Consider the following 16,289-nt stretch of genomic DNA (forward strand, 5'->3'; position numbering starts at 1 on the left):
CATAACAGTGCACCACCGAGAGGCAGGGCAGCCATAATAAAGTACTGTAGGCCCCCCCCCCCCCCCCGCCCCTCAGACCTACTGAACATAAGACAGTGGACTACGTCACCCTGCTGTGAACCACAGCATCCCATTGGCCCCTTCATTACTGTTGTAGCAACCCCACATGGCTCGCCAACAGCAAAGCCAGTCGTCTCACAGGCAGGTTTAGTGGCACACACATTTAGCAAGAAAAAAAAAAAAAGGAACTGAAAGTCAGTATTTGTTTTGTAACTTCGTTAGGCTACATCTACAACAGGCGTGGTCAGTGGGATGTCCTTAGTGATCAAGTACCAGAAGAACCTCAGTCATGTGGCGAGCTCAAGGATACAAAAAGAAAACCTCTCCTCCTTATTGGACTACCACCACTCACTGTGTGCAGTTCTGCGCAAAAGACACATAGTGCAAGGTTTAACAAGAAATTGCATAAGTGCAACAAGGTTTGCATGTTATTGTCGAGAGGGAGCGAAGCAAGAGGAGAGAAACGGGAGAGATCGAAGTCCGAGAAACAAACTGAAGAAAGTGTTTCATGCTTTCAGCATTTCATTCCCCTCTAGAAATAACAGGTGCAAAATCTTAGTAAACCTAGCTGAAGGACAGATGAGAGTGATATAGAACTCATAAAGATTAACACTGTGAGGGGGAGCCTCAAGTCTGTTGTCATGGGGACATCTGCTCAAAAGGACCCTGCAGGCTCCAGTCTTTCCTGTGTCTTTATTATTTTCTATACAATAGAAATAGTACATCATTGAAGATAAAAATGGACTCTTCTTGGCAAAAAAAACAGACCAAAAAAAAAAGGAATATGCAAGAAGTCAAAAGCAGATCTGAAGGACAACAAAAAGAAATACAAAGTGTTCCCCATCCATTCGCCCTGTGCCAGCAGTAGTACTTCCAGTAGTAGTACTTGCAGTAATTGTACGATAGTGTCTTATCCATGATGGTCAAATATGTGGGTATGGTTGCCTGCTCCTCTACAAAGTCAAAGCCTTTTAATTGAACACATGTAAAATTACTCCTGCTGTAGTTTTTCAACAAGCATCCCTACATTGCACCTGCTTTCCAAAGTGAAAAGCTCCAGTGTGCGTTAGGGAGGCACATAGGGAGGGGGGGACCGGTACGAGGTCATGTTCTTGGGGCGGGAGCCCTTGCCCTCTATGGGGACAGTAAATGGTGGTGGGGGCTGGTAAGGTGGTGCGTTAGGATCGTCATCTTGATAAATAGAGTACTCCTCCAGCAGATCCTGGTCGAGCAGGTTACTGTGCGGACCGGCCATGTTGGGGTACTCCGGAGGGGGAAGTGGGGGCTTCTCCTCCTGAAGGATAAGAGGGATGCTGGAGGACGGGGGCGACTTGGAATCATCCAACTCATCTGCGAATATTATGGGGACTCCTTTCTTGATGAACGTGGCCTGCTCCTCTATGGTCATCTTCCCTTTGCGCTTCTTGCGATAGCAGACCATGGCAATGATCCCGGCGATGAGCAGCAGGGCGGCTACCACGACGGCAGGGATGACGGTGTGCAGGTAGACGTCGTCGCTGCTCCTACGACCGGTCCCGGGTGAAGGCGTGGCCGTGGGAAGAGCGGGAATGGGCACCTCTCCTGGTGGGATGAACGTGTAGCTCTGACACTTATTGGTGCCACGGATGGAGATGTTGATGGGTTTGAAATCAGGCTCCATGGCTTTTGTGAAGGCCAGTTTGGGAGTCCCTTGAGGATCAGAGATCCTGTTGCTGAGAACTGTGATTTGGTCCTTCGGACAAGAACTTTGCTGGAGACTGTTGTTGGTCCATTCCACCACAATAGAGCCTCTCGTGATGCTTCTGATGGTCACCGTGCTGCTGTTGCGATCACCGAGGGCATACGCTAACTTTTTGGTCAAAAGAATCTTCTTGTGGATGTCGTTGTTTAACGTTTTGGGGTCACCGTGGAAGCGAGCCGCAAACACAACTGACGGTTTGTCGTTAGTAGACCAACGGTTGACTTGAACCTCAAATGCGTCCATGATGCTCTTCCCACCTTTGTCAGTGGCCAACATGAAGTACTCATGTTTCCCCTCATGCTGCTCCTCTGGGAGGCCGTACAGAAGCTGGATAGTGCTGTTGAACTGGATCCAGGATGTTTCATTCACTGCTTCTTTGGGGGTCTTTTTCAAAGTCAAACGCAGCTTATCGGTGGTACCATCCTCCCGGTCATAGAAGGTATCTGGAGGAATCTTAATCTCGAAGTATGTGCCGACCCATGCATTCACCTGATCAACGGCGTTGCGGATTTCTGGGTTTTGATTTTGGTCAGGAGTCAAAGTGAGAGGAGTGGTGCGTTTGGGCGGTTTAGGTGTGGTGGACTTGGGCTCCCGGGGAGCTGGGGTGGAGGTTTTGGGTTTCTTGGGTTTCCTCGTGGCAGAGGTTTTGGGTCTTTTGGTGGTGCTTGGTGGCGTCGGCAGAGCAGTGGCCTCCACAATTGTAGGCCGGGTCATGGTGGGCTGAATTGGGATGGTGCTTGTGGTTCCTAGTACCCTCGTGGGTTGGGGCGGTCCAAATACAGGTGTGTGGGCTATCTGATCTCTGACCCTCATAGTGGGCTTCACCGGAAGAGGCAAAGGACCCCGGACGGGGGGAGCAGAGATCTCTGTTGCTAGGGCAATAGAGGGCGAAGTCGGCGTGGGAACAATGCGTACAGGGGGCTCCGGGTGAGAAGTCGGAGGAAGCAAGGAGGGCACTGGAGTAGGAGTGTTGTACAACTGCCGTCTGACCCGTTTCACTCCATGGGGCTTCTTGTTCACGATGTGCCAGCCAACCACTGGGTATCCCAGCCTGGCCGACATGGTCCCATCCTTTGCAAAGGATTGGACGCTGTCAATGTCGGGGATACTGCCCTGATCAAGGGCGCATCCCAGTTTCCATGACAGAAGTGCCCCGTTTTCCACCACCTTCTTGGCGTTCCCTGGTCCGGCCATGAAAGCAGACATGTCAAACAAACGGTTGTTCACAACAGGGACCACCCTCATGTGCTCCAGGGGCACGTGAGAGAATTTTCTCATGATGCCCAGTAAGTTGACCCTCTGTTCAGCAACCATCTTTGTCAAGTCAGCATCCAGGATGACGGTGAGGACGGTGACGAGCTCCTCGGAGCCGCAGGTGAAGGGCTGGACGCCATTGCTGTCCGACTGTAGAGTGAGCAGGGTCGGCTCGGTGTCGGCTCGTTCTTCTGGGTACACTTCAATAGAGAAGACCGTACTCGGGTACCCTTGGCTGCCAGTCTTCTCAGTTATCTCGTCTCCAGACACCAAGATATGATACACACCTTTATCCTGCTCCAGGGCCAAGCCTCTCAGAACGCAGCTCTCTTTGTCCCAGTACAGCCAATAGGGTAAAGTCTCCTTTCCCATTTCAGCGAGCTACAGGAGGGGAAAAAATAAACACAATCACGGTTTTGTACTTCAGGGATACGTCTGAGATGTAAGTTGAGTCAGAAAAGGAAAAAGTCATTAAGTGAATGAATTATGAAAGTTACAAGGACCCGAGTGACATCTTAAAATTCCTTAGTTTGACTAGGAACTTAAAAATAATATGAAACAAAGAAAAGAAAGTAAGTACATATTGGCAATTGTGAAGTTGAATCTAGGAAATATTTGGTATCAACATGGCGACTATATTAGCATACATAAAACCCTGTTTTTGATGGTTTGATATTGACCAAGTCTCCAGTAAAACAGGAGCTTGAGAAACCAAACAGAATAGATGAATGCAAATCTTTCAAACATCTAGAGTAAAAACGGAAATGCTTCTCCCCAACCCCCTCCACATTCCATTCACTTTATCAAATCTTGCCAAATAGGAACAGGAAGCAGAGTGAGCTTCCATTGATAATAACTATGTGAGTCATCACTCTTCATTTTGAGTTATTACAATATGACAGGATATCATTCTGCATCACCACTTGGGCCAATAATAATCTCTGCTCATTCACATGTCAGACTGGAACAAATTGTACCAACGTCGGCTTCAATCAGCAGCTATACGGTGATTAAAAACTGAAGGGATGAACCCTATACATTTCTGCAGACAAAGACAAATGCTGTTGTCACCATAAGGGACATAAAAGAACAATAAAATGTAGTTAATGTTTACACAGCCCTCTGTTAAACCCATTATTCATTCTCTTATAAGTTCACAAATGATACTGGTGCTGGGTCCATTTAAACGTATAAGAAGGCACCTCCCACATAAATAGGAGAGTTGACTGTTGACTGAATAATTCCGATCTCATTAAATTAATGTTTAATCATTTACATTTATTTGTAAATACCAACACATTTACATCATGTAATGAAAGATTCAATACTAAATGCCAAATATTTCCCACATGAAATCAATAAATGTATCTCAAAATGTAATTATTCTTATCATATCTGATCTTCTGTCTGTAGATATATTTTAGTTATTGTGTTTTTTTTACTGTTTTAATATTCTTTACTGTTTTATTACTTATAATACTTGTTTGTTACTATTCCTCTTGTTTGCACTATACTGTATGCTGCTGTAATCCTGTAAATGTCCCCGCTGCGGGACAAATAAAGGATTATCTATCTTATCTGATCTTCAGGTTACTTACATGGACATTGCAGGTTGCATTGGCTGGTCCCGGTGGAACCTTCAACTGAAACACCTGGCCTACGATAGCGGAGGAGTCCGGGATGCCGGTGTGTATTCCACCGTTCTTTGCAGAGGAATCTGGGATAGCTGGAGGTGTTCCCTCACCAACCGAAGATGCTGCAGCCTGGAGCTCAGCGAGCACGGAGGACTGCATAGAAGCCTCTAGTTCCACAGATATCATCTCCGCCGCTGTATCTTGCTGTTCTGGCACAGCGCCCTGGGCCATGGTCACCAGAAGACCTATTAGCAGAAGGATAGTCCTCCACGAAAGAAGCTCTCGCCTCCCGGCATCCCCACAGCTCATGTCTCTCCGTTTATAGTGCATAGCAATCGGCCTTTGGTCTGCCCAACAGATGTCTATGAACCACTTAAGAGGCCACATGCACCGCCGTCAGTCCGATGATATGCTTGTGGGTCAGATTCCCTAGTTATTGGCTGTGCTCACAGATGCAGTGGTTTCTCTTTGCCGTCCTCTGTGATCCATGAACAGCTCTTTGGCAGCCTGTTAGAGAGCCATGTCAGCCAGCTACACGAGGAAACAAGGAAGAAACAAACATGAGTGACAGAGTGACAAAATAAAACCAGCGGTGCAAACATTCAAAACACTTACACAAGAACATTCCTGGTGACGCCGTTTCATAGTCAGTGATCTCAACACATCGGCACAAGTATTGAATATATAAGAAAAAAACACAACTATTATATGGTGGAGGATGAATTTACACCTCTTATTCTGAGGAAAGACGCTGCTCTAAAGTCTGGTGGTACGGCAGCTGATGCTTCTGTATCATTTTATATCGAGAAAATCCAATATTACAATATTTTTTACAAAATACCTCTGTGTCAGAATTGTGACGATATTGTAGGATTGGCCATTTGTGCTTTTACAAAAATATTTATACAATGAGATTTGTGATAAATAATCATCAGTAACGGGGATGTAATGACTAACTGGGTAAAGAAAGAGAAAAAGAAACGCTAATTTTAGAAAATGACTTCACTGTAATGCACCCTTTAAATGTATTATTACAATATTATGATTTCCAAAAAGTAAGAAGAAACCTAGTCTCATATCATGATATTGATATATCGCCCAGCCTTACTGCAAACCCAAATACTACCAACAGTTTGTTTATACATCCCATGCCAACATTGCATATACATGGTGCTACAGTAGTATGATGGTACAGCGCCATTGTTCTAGTACTTTAATAAACCTGATACTGATGTTCACTTTGTTAGCGAAAACTACAACTAAATATGTTCGTCAATTACCTTTGTTTTCTATGACAAAGGAGATGATGACAAGACAGCACCGACATCATTAACTGTGACACAAAAACAAGACTAAATGTAGTTAAGTAGAATATAAAGTTTACCAAAATCCCTTATATCCCAATATATTCTGATGGCTACAAAAGAAAAAGGAGCAAAATGTCAAGTTTTCATTGACTGAAACTTTACAAAAATAGTTTTCTTTGACTAAGATAAAACTAAAATGCCAAGACTTTTAGTCAACTAAAACAGGATACGGTTGACTACATATGATAAAATCTAACAAGAACAGACTAAAGGCCTTACACACCGGGGCACGACGAATAAAAGACAATAAATGAAAATGTGAAATACTCTCCTGTGAATATCACATGTCTAGAGCTCTTATTGTGAAAGGAAAAGAGAGGAGTGGATCTGGAATGCGCTGCCTTTGTCGCGGTTAAAAGAATTGGCAAAATTAGCCATCTTGGTTCAGACTACGGCTCCTCCGAGTTGTTGTTTTATTGTCCTCATTACTCCACCTGTTCTGCTCAACATGACTGGTTGATGCCTTTATTCGTGGTGTAAAAGCTCAGAAACATCTACCGGGTCGCTTTTTAAAAAGACGCAATCAACCCGCTCCAATATTAAGGAACTAAAATGTGTCAGAAACGTGAGATTCCCTTAGAAAGTCTATAAATGCCTGAAATTATTTTAGATGTTTCTTAACACATGTACAGGTAAACTAGTTTTTTTGTAGTGTATAGTTAGAGAGACTAAGAGAAGGAAGGAGAACGTATCGTTTAAATCTTAAGGTCTATTATATGAGATGTAGAGAAAGTGTGAAGGATGGAGGATTTTTGACACCACATTTGTCTTCCTGATATACTTTATAAACTACCTGAGGTAATATTTGGAATAAATAAACCACCACACAAAGACTGGCTGAAAACTCTGATCTCAAAATGCATGCATTTAGTGATGTGCGCCAACAGCATAACTTATATTTCCATTTAGATCGTGTAGTTTCAACGTAATAAAGATTAGAAAAACGACACATCGATCTCCTGATCTTCACTTCTCCGTCACAGCATTTTTAGCCATAGCGATTCTCACGAGATGCACGATGGTCAAAAGGTTGTTTGTCTTGGTTGTAAGTTTTAATTAGGTGCCCTGGGGGTTGGAATTAGAGTCTCCATTGTGCTGACCCAGCCAACCTCAATCCTGTAGCACTCAGAAACGGGCAGAGGAGGGTCATCCAATTGCCTGGAATCCTAATGCCCGACTGGCACAAAGCTGTGACGTCAACTTGTACAAACTGTGCCTCCTCTAAACTGCTCCAGACACACAAGTCTTATTACGGAGGGTCTTAGTGAAAAGCATGCGGTTCACTGGTCAATATCTCGATCAACAACCTGCGTCATGAAATCTGTCGAGAAGTCTAAAGGATGTTTACTGTTTGAAACTCCTCCCAGAATATGTGGATTCATAGAAGAAACAGCCAGTGAATGAGCCCTGCACTGGGATAGGGATCTCGTGGGAACCAAAACAAATGTTTTAATCATCAAATGTACATGAATTTACCCGAATATAGGCAGGAACATACTCGCAACCTCATGGTTTTTGGGTAAGTTATAGCATTTACTGAACATATTGAGAGGTACACAACTTTTTCCATTCAGTTTTTAGTTCCCAGTGTCTGAAGCTGAACCTATAAAACCCATTGACTAAGGCTTGTTTGCAATTCAATTGTATGGTAAAAAGGTGGCTTATTAAAACAGTTGAGCGACTGCATTTTCCCTGCTGAACGGGGCAGCAGGATGTTCAATAGAAAACATTGCTGCTGGTGGGGGGAGTGATCAGACTCACCGTGGAAATTGGCAGTAATGTTCGGAAAACTTGCAGAGTCTGCACACACACCTCTAATTTTATATCATACGTTGCAAAGGACAAGACTGAAGGAATAAGTAGATTATGTTCTTCTGTTAAAGACAGCCTCAGTCTACTTACACATTCAATGTTGGGTCTCTTGAATCTTGAGAAATCAGCCTTCGGAGAAGCCAATAAAAAAATAATCGTAGTTCAAATCCTCTCTGCCAAATCAATATCCAGCCTCTGTTAACCTGCCAGATTCTCACCACTAAGTTTGCAACTTCTGTGGACTCCAGTCAATCTCTCTCTACTTCTACAATAACTGCCCACCTCATTCTGATCTGATCGTACAGTTTTAATAAAACGGTATCTCGATAGTGGTGTGCAGCTCAGCCGCTGCTTGTGCATTGGAAAATGTATGATTCATACTAAAAGGAAGCTACAGTAAGTCTCATGTTTGCTGGGAAAACTGATGGTGTCAGAAGATCCTCTACTGCCAATGACTAATAACACAGGCTAATGTATGCAACAACAACTCGTATGTGCTTTTCAGTGTAAATGACAATGATTAATAGCTACTGCAGGTAGATATATATATATATATATATATATATATATATATATATATATATATATATATATAGTGTGGTATTTCTGGCACAAAAGTGAAACTGTTATGACGAGACAGCCAGCTGAGAAAACTGGAACGTATAATCACATCCACAGGGGTCCTCCTGTACCATCCACCTGGCTGCATGCAGTGTGGACAAAGAATTAACATACAAATACACAACGTAAAAGATATATCGCTCTGAAACATGAAAAAGTACTTTTTTGCTAACGTGACATTTTACCGCCTACTTGCAAATAGGCGGAGAGTGCCAAGTCATGTCTCACCTAACCCTGAACCAGGTTGAGACATGCACCTTTATCTGGCAATCTGTATTCCTTAGGAAGCAAACATCAAGGAGGCTCTCCTCTACTTACAGGCTCAATCTTCAACAGCCAGCTGAGTTTAAAGACAACGCGTAATTCATCTATTAAGTTGTGTTTATATGTAAAACACAAACATTAACATGAAAATAGGTTTTACCCATAAGCTTGATTTAATTCAAAATGAGCACACTTCACCTCAGGCCACACACACACACACACACACACACACACACACACACACACACACACACACACACACACACACACACACACACACACACACACACACACACACACACACACACACACAGGAAAACAACAACATCTGAGCATCAAAGTAAGCTTTCCATAATGTGGCCTAGATTCTATCACGTTCTCATTTCACAGTGTGCGAGTAATTAAGAATACAATTCAAACAACATCCCATTAAGAAATATGAAACGTTTTAATTTGTTCAAAATGAACACAACATTATTGAAATGAATGTGCATAGTAAAACGTGTAACGAGGACGTGTCATTTGAGGAAAAAGCCAACAATCAAAACATGGCTTAACAACGTGAAGCCATGTTGCCCGTTGTTCATGGGGTTGAATTTAAAAATAGAGATCACATATGGGTATAAAGTTCCATTATGATACAATTCACTTATCCAATATTAAAGTGAGGTCATCGATCCATATAAATATGTAATAATGTTGCAGAATTGTCCTTCCAGCCGTGTTACGGTTACAAAGACGATAGTTAGCCACACTAGCGTCTTAAGCACGGAAGTCGATGGAGATGGACCACATAAACAACACATTACTGTTTGTATTTTCACATTAACGGTTTTAACGGGCCTGCAGTCTGTTTTATCACAGTGACTTTGTCTTTCAGCTCATTAAGCAGGTCGGTGAGTGTCAAGTTGCGGTTCTCTCAATAAAGATTCATTCAAACGCTCACTAATGTGTCTATAAACTGACTGCCATTGGTCCCGTCCATCAGCGGCTCTCTTTTGGGCTTTTTAAGCGGTCGGTAGATTCAATAAACCACTCGACATTAAGGCTACTTCTAGCAGGCGTGAATAATCTAGTTTGCCACATATGAACCGCTATTCCATCTGATTTTGACACAAACAGACCTCTGGCCTCGACTTGTATCACTTGATCGAAATGGAATGTGAGCATGAAGACATCGGGTCACACCACAAACTATTTTGTAACAAAGCAGAATTAAGAAGCAGACATTGTTTATAACTTATTTGATAGTGTAAATGTATTCTTGAAGGAGTTGTCAATTTGCCAATGCACTCCTCTGAGAATCCTCTCATGACTTTTGAACTACCGTATAGAAATCTTCTAGTATGTGATAATTGCTGTGGGCTTGATTTGTTCAAGTTTTAAAAGAAAATGTTAAAAAAGGAGGAATTTTCACTCCTGCAGCTGTTAAGTTTAAGTTTGTATGTGAAGCCTACTTAACCTACAGTTCAAATAAATTGCCTTGGAATACATTTACATTTGAATGCAAATGTTAAGCTAAACGTGCTCTGACATTAGAATTATATCTGCAGATATGAGAAATCAGAACTGAAAAAAGTAGATTGTTATGGTCATGACCACATTCAACAGCATTGGTGCTAAGCTATATAGCACACAGCTAAAAGATTTAAGACGTGTAGCTTCAAAAGCCAAAGTACTAAAACAAAGGTTCTATAAAAAAGGTGTTTTTTTAAACAATATTTATACTTAATTTCCAACTAAACACCTATTAAAACCTCATGTTTCTATGAGGAGCACTTTTAATGTATGGTAAACGGCACAATGACACAAGCTTGAGTGTGTGTGTGCTTTTTGCCCATTTCAAATTGACACCTGAACTACTGGGGGGGGGGGGCGTTTACAACCACGGTATCCATGCTTTCTGCAGTTTAGCAGTAGTTAAAACCTTTGAAAACCATCAAAAATAATTAGGACTCCGATGCACAGTGGCACTCAGGGCCAATTGAATTGACGTACCACATCCAGCAGCCTCTAGATAGTGCATGAGCTGAATAACAAACATATCCACAAGACAAGCTTGCTTTGCCATTGGATGTTTCCCTTGTGTTGCTCTCACTCACTCTCTCTCACTCACTCTCTCACACACACACACACTCTCACTCTCTCACACTTCAACCCAAGTAATGAAATATGTGGAGAGGAAACACAAACTCGGCCTTGGCTGAGTGAAAGTCTAACCTGGCATGATGACCTGAGAGCAACTCGTTTTTGGAAACTACTATGCTGTCAAAACCCAGTGTTAGCGTTAGAAGTCAACAAATATTGTTTTCGTGTATTTCTATGAATTCATTCGGAGTCTAAAGCATGAAGCAAGAGTAAAGTTACAAGTGTAAAACAACGTTAACGATCAAGCCTCCCAACAAGTGGCACTTGTATCTGAAAATGAGCCGTTATGATGCAACTGTTATCGGTTGATCTTCTTAAAATACGTGTAAAAAACAGATTTCCAATTGCTGTTGATTGTGATATTGCTACCCACACATGTTGTGACTTGTTATACTATATTATAAATATACGATAAAAGCAAAGTAGCTGGAACTAACGTTAAAACACGTTGGGGAAATTCACGCTAACGTCAAGTTAACGTTATAGGCAAAAACCAGCCCCTTCCCAAATTAACGTCGTTAAAAGATAAAGAGACCCTGTGGTCGATGACAACAAATCATGTTTCTATATTTCGTCGTATGATTAAACAACAACACCGACATTGCTATCACAATGAAGTGTTTCAGGATTGACATTTGTGTCCCAGTAGCCGGTTTTACAGCTAACGTTAGCAAACCAACTGAAACGTTAAGCTAACCAACTGAAACGTTAAGCTAGCTACCGGGCCCGTTTCATTTTGGAGTATGTAGACGAGGGGCCTTTGGTTAAACGATATCGCCTCCTACGCCGTTCAACCTTGATAAATAACTTCACGGCCCCACACTTAAGTAGACACCGTGTTCATGGGAACATGAATCCCTAAAAACGAGCCGACAGATGAGGAAGCCGACAATCCAGTAAACTAGCCGCGTGCATCTGTTCATAGCTAGCGCGAGAGCGATGCACCTGTTTTTATTCTAGGCGGAAAGAAGCACCGAGCTGCTGCTGCTGGGATATCCACACAAATACCTAGCTTACTCAAAAAAAATATATTGCAGCTAACGTTGGCTCAGTTTGGCAGCACTGTTGATGTAGCTACAAACAAACAACCTCTACAGGGCAATGCTAATGTGAAGCAGCTCCATCATTTTTTCCCCAAACACCTATAAGTCGAATAAGCGAACAAACACTAAAGCCACCGAGTGGGTGCTAACTTAACAAGCTAACGTCGAGAGTGTGCAAATAAACAGCAGGTTACCTTGTCCTGTATCAGAAGACCGGGCGTCGGTGCGAATTCTGTTAAACGAGCAGACTTGGCAAAGACGACGAGGGTGGCATTTTTTTTTAACGATGCAACTGCTAAAACAGCGACATAACCCAAAAAATGCAAACTGACCTTGTTAGCGAGCTAACGTTAGCTAACTCGCGCCGTGATGTCTCCTCTTCTACCCGGAGAGCGCCGTGGAGACTTCCAAAATGCCATTAAACATGCACTTTCTCCACCTCCCCCATCACCACCACCCCTCAGCGCCACAGACACATATCTTGCTTTTTGTAGAAAGTAGAGTATCTGGGGCACAGTGAAAAGGGGGAACAGATATCTCTCTCTCTCTCTCTCTCTCACCCCCCCGTGGTTTAGTTTATTCTACAGATAGTTCTCCGCTCTGTGTTGTAGTTATGTCGGTAGAAACCCCTCCCCGGCTGCCTCTGTCCTCATCGCAGACAGGTCTACAGGTTGTGTGTGCGTGCCAGCATGACTCCGCCTCCACTTTTTTTTTTATATTTGGAGACATGCAGGTGAAAAGAGAAACAGTTTGGAGGACACTTAGGTTGAGTGTTTCGATGCACTTTGCCGGTAGTTGCGCTGAATCACCTCATAATTAAGAACACGCTTTAATATTCCAACCTTACTGTTGAACTGTGATGACATAAAGGCAAGTAGACTACAACATTCTGATACATTCAACACAACTAAATGTAAAACAGTTCATACTAAGACAAACAGTTGGACAGTAGAATAGTTTAACATCCTCGCTTCCATCTCCTGAGACTTTGCATTACAACTGTCTTCCAACAGACATGGCTTCATTTCCTGCCATGCACATAGATTACTTATGTTTTCACAATCCAGTAAGCGTTACATGAAATATAAATTAATCCATCCATTAGTTATTTGTAGCATATCACCTTGTACAAAAGTTTTCCTCACTCAGATATAATCATGGCTTATCATCATTTGATAATATTGAAGCTGCCGGATGTTTCTTAATAGCGTCGGCATCGCTCAAAGGACGTTTTAATAAGATCAATTGGACCCGATTTAAAAGTCAGTTATTATTGAGCCCTTCATCACAAGTATATCTGAAAGGACTTTTCAGAGAAGGAGCGTACTTTGATCCCCCAGAAAATCAGCGCACACAAAAAAATGATCCAGGACAAAATTCAACAAAGGGAATTAACCAAAGCGCTATATCCACAGTAGTAAGTTTGAAAGACATAAATGGCCTAACGTTATCGTAAAATCCAACCTCATAGCCTTCCTTGCAATAAAAAACGTAGACATTGAAGATAAGTATCTATCTGCAGAGCAGGTTCTGTTTTTATGAAAGTGTGTCTCTGTGATGAAGAATGAAAACAACAAACACACAGCTTCCACCTACAATAATGTCCTGTAGTAACAAAAGTGAAATACACCCTGAAGAGATCTCCTGACACTGTATCTGTGCTTTATGGTGTCTGACAAGGGGCTTTGTTCGTAGTATTATTACCTCCACCAGGAGATAATGGGATTGGCCGTTGGTGCGCGAGTGTGTGCGTGCATCTCCGTGTCTGTCCACGGCTACAGTCTTGCATTCTGCTGCACGAAACTGCATAACATGTTGGGTGGCAAGTTGTGGCTGCACGCTCAAGGGCCTCTCGTGGTTGCAGTGACTCACACTGTCTCATAACACCTTGTATTACCTGTTTGATGCTGCCATGATTCACTGCTGACTGCTGTCTACACACACAGCCCAGACACGGTGGGGGGTAAAACAGTTTGTTTTGTATGGTGTGTGTGTGTTAGGCTATCTGCTAACAGCTAACGGAGCTAACAGCACACACACACAGCTGGGTTTTTTTTCCGCCACCGCTAACAGAACCACACACACTGTTGACTGCATTGGCCGTGCTCAGTCACTGCTCTGCAGCCAAAGACACATTTATTACATGCCTGTTTTTATTGGGCATCAACCTCACGTTTACACTAGTATTGTCAACAAAAGAAAATAGACTTAAAGCCTAAATAAACACTTCAAGTCAAGTTGACGGAGCTAAGTTGCGCACCAGCACAGAGCCGGCGCAGACATCTGCATAAGAGTGTATCCGTTGGGTGAGATGTGCGACTGAAACAAAATGTCTGACACACGTGCACAACATGCAGTTTGTGATTGAAAAGGGTAACTGCTGCTCATGTTTTCTAAAGTCAAAGCCACACTGTTGAGACGAGGCCCATTCACGGTCTAAAGGTTGTATTTGTTCAAAGAACTGTGCTGAAATAATTAACAGCAGTGTGACTTATTTTCTGTTTGTGCAGGCTGAACATCATGTCAAGATCTTATCTTCAAAACGTTTCTACATCCCATTTTTTCTAGATTCAAGTTTCTTTGTCAATACAAAGATTCCATATTGACTTTGGTATCAATACTCATAATGTTGTGGCTGAAAATCAATCTTCAGAGGAAACAAACATCAGCTGGATAAGGAATATTGGGTGATTTTATTGACGAGTTGTGTCGGGTATCTTAGCACAGAGTGCTTATCTTACGGCCACGCTGCACACAGTTTGCAATAATGTGCATTTGCATCAGTGCATCCAGGCTGCTGAGTGCAGACAACTGTGATATTAGTCACAAGATTCAAGCATGTGGTTGTTCAACGGTTCAAGGGTTCAAATGTTCAAATGTTCAAGGATGAAGTGTTGTCAGGTGAAATGATTAAAGTTAGTATAGGTATATTTAGTCTGTGTTTTAATATATATATATATATATATATATATATAAACTCATCTGCAAAGATTAAATAAAAACTGTACTCTACTTAAAGTTATGAAACTGTCTCAATTTCAAACTGATGCCTCTATTCAAGTTTAAGTAAACGAGACCATCGGCGAGAAGATTGTCTGTTTCTATTTAGTTATTCTGAATTCATTTTCATCATGAAATCATGCATGTTCACCCGAAACTCCGCAGACAGACACAGATCCGACTTTGCTGCAGACTTTGACCTGCAGTGGGAGTTTCTAGAGAGAAAAGTAGCAATGCCATGTAAATATACTCTGTACAGTACTGTATGTAACTCTTAAACCTACCGACCTACATTCAACATTTAGGTCAAAGTAACCAGCGAAATGTACTTAAAGTATTAAAGTAAACTTCTTGCATAACAGTCGCTTTTGTGAGAGCTATATATTCACATACATATATTATTGAAATATTATTACGGATGCTTTAACATGTATTAAATATAATGTATTTATATTGTATGAATCTTGTACTTTTTTTGGTCACATTTTAAACTCCAGCTGTCAATTAAGTGGAGTATAAAGTACAACATTTCCTACTGAAAAGTAGTGGAGATAATATGACATCTATAAAGAAGCTTTTAGTATATCATAGAAACAGTATATACACATAATGTTTCTGCTACACTTCCTATTGGTTTGTGAGTTTGTGGAGCAGCCGCTCAGTCCACGTCCTGCTCTTGATGCCTTGAGATTGCTTTTCCTCACCTTGAAGACTTTTTTTCCGCTTTTTACAGCCGAACAGAGACATACAAAGAAGGTGACATTCCTTGGTTAAGATCTCTTTGAGCTTATATGAATGACGATATGAATGGTTATGTTAGCCTGCATTAATACGGTTTTAAATAGGGCATGAGCTCTATTGGGAACGATACTTTAAGGAGGAACGAAAAGTCAAAAGAAAGAGGAACGACTGACTGACAGCCAGTGTTGAAGAAGAGGCAAGCAGCACAGTTCAAAAAATAAATAAACTTGAAAATGAAACAACCATCACAGATGTCATTATACTGCCAAATGTGTCGTGGAAATGGGCATTCTTGTCGTTCATTTACCAACAAATGACTTGATGTCTTTTTGCTCCGCAGAAACTATTTGCGTGAAATATAGATTTGAGCCACGCCATCATCATACATTATCATAAACTATAAACTGTGTGAATATCTTGGAGCAAAAAGTGACTCAACGGTCATGGCGACAAAGAAAGAGCCTTCCTATAATAATAAAACCCTCGGCAAGCATGATTAGGATTTTAAGATACAGGGCCTGTCCGTAATAGTTCACAGACCTGTCAATCATCCGAATCCCCCTGACTCTTAGTTCACCCCTACGAGGCGACAGCATGAAGAAAG

At 42.0% G+C, this 16,289-nt stretch overlaps 1 protein-coding gene across 1 annotated transcript; it reads right to left on the bottom strand.

Annotated features, from left to right (window-relative positions):
* Positions 1 to 96: 96 nt before the first annotated feature.
* Positions 97 to 12,486, bottom strand: LOC306703421 (dystroglycan 1-like). The gene is made up of 3 exons (XM_079169397.1): positions 12,277 to 12,486; positions 4,654 to 5,220; positions 97 to 3,436 (listed from the first exon to the last, which is right to left on the bottom strand). Exons 2-3 carry the CDS (start codon positions 5,074 to 5,076, stop codon positions 1,127 to 1,129), a joined length of 2,733 nt encoding a protein of 910 aa, XP_079025523.1. The 5' UTR covers positions 5,077 to 5,220; positions 12,277 to 12,486; the 3' UTR covers positions 97 to 1,126.
* Positions 12,487 to 16,289: the final 3,803 nt, after the last annotated feature.

This window comes from Pholis gunnellus, assembly GCF_910591455.1.
Source record: "Pholis gunnellus genome assembly, chromosome: 2".
Taxonomy (NCBI): domain Eukaryota; kingdom Metazoa; phylum Chordata; class Actinopteri; order Perciformes; family Pholidae; genus Pholis; species Pholis gunnellus.

Excerpts from the sequence above, each read along its gene's own strand:
- LOC306703421 (XM_079169397.1), bottom strand. The coding sequence starts at position 5,076 with ATGTGGCCTCTTAAGTGGTTCATAGACATCTGTTGGGCAGACCAAAGG. Across the intron at positions 3,437-4,653 it reads ATGCAACCTGCAATGTCCAT|CTCGCTGAAATGGGAAAGGA; the intron begins GTAAGTAACCTG and ends CCCCTCCTGTAG.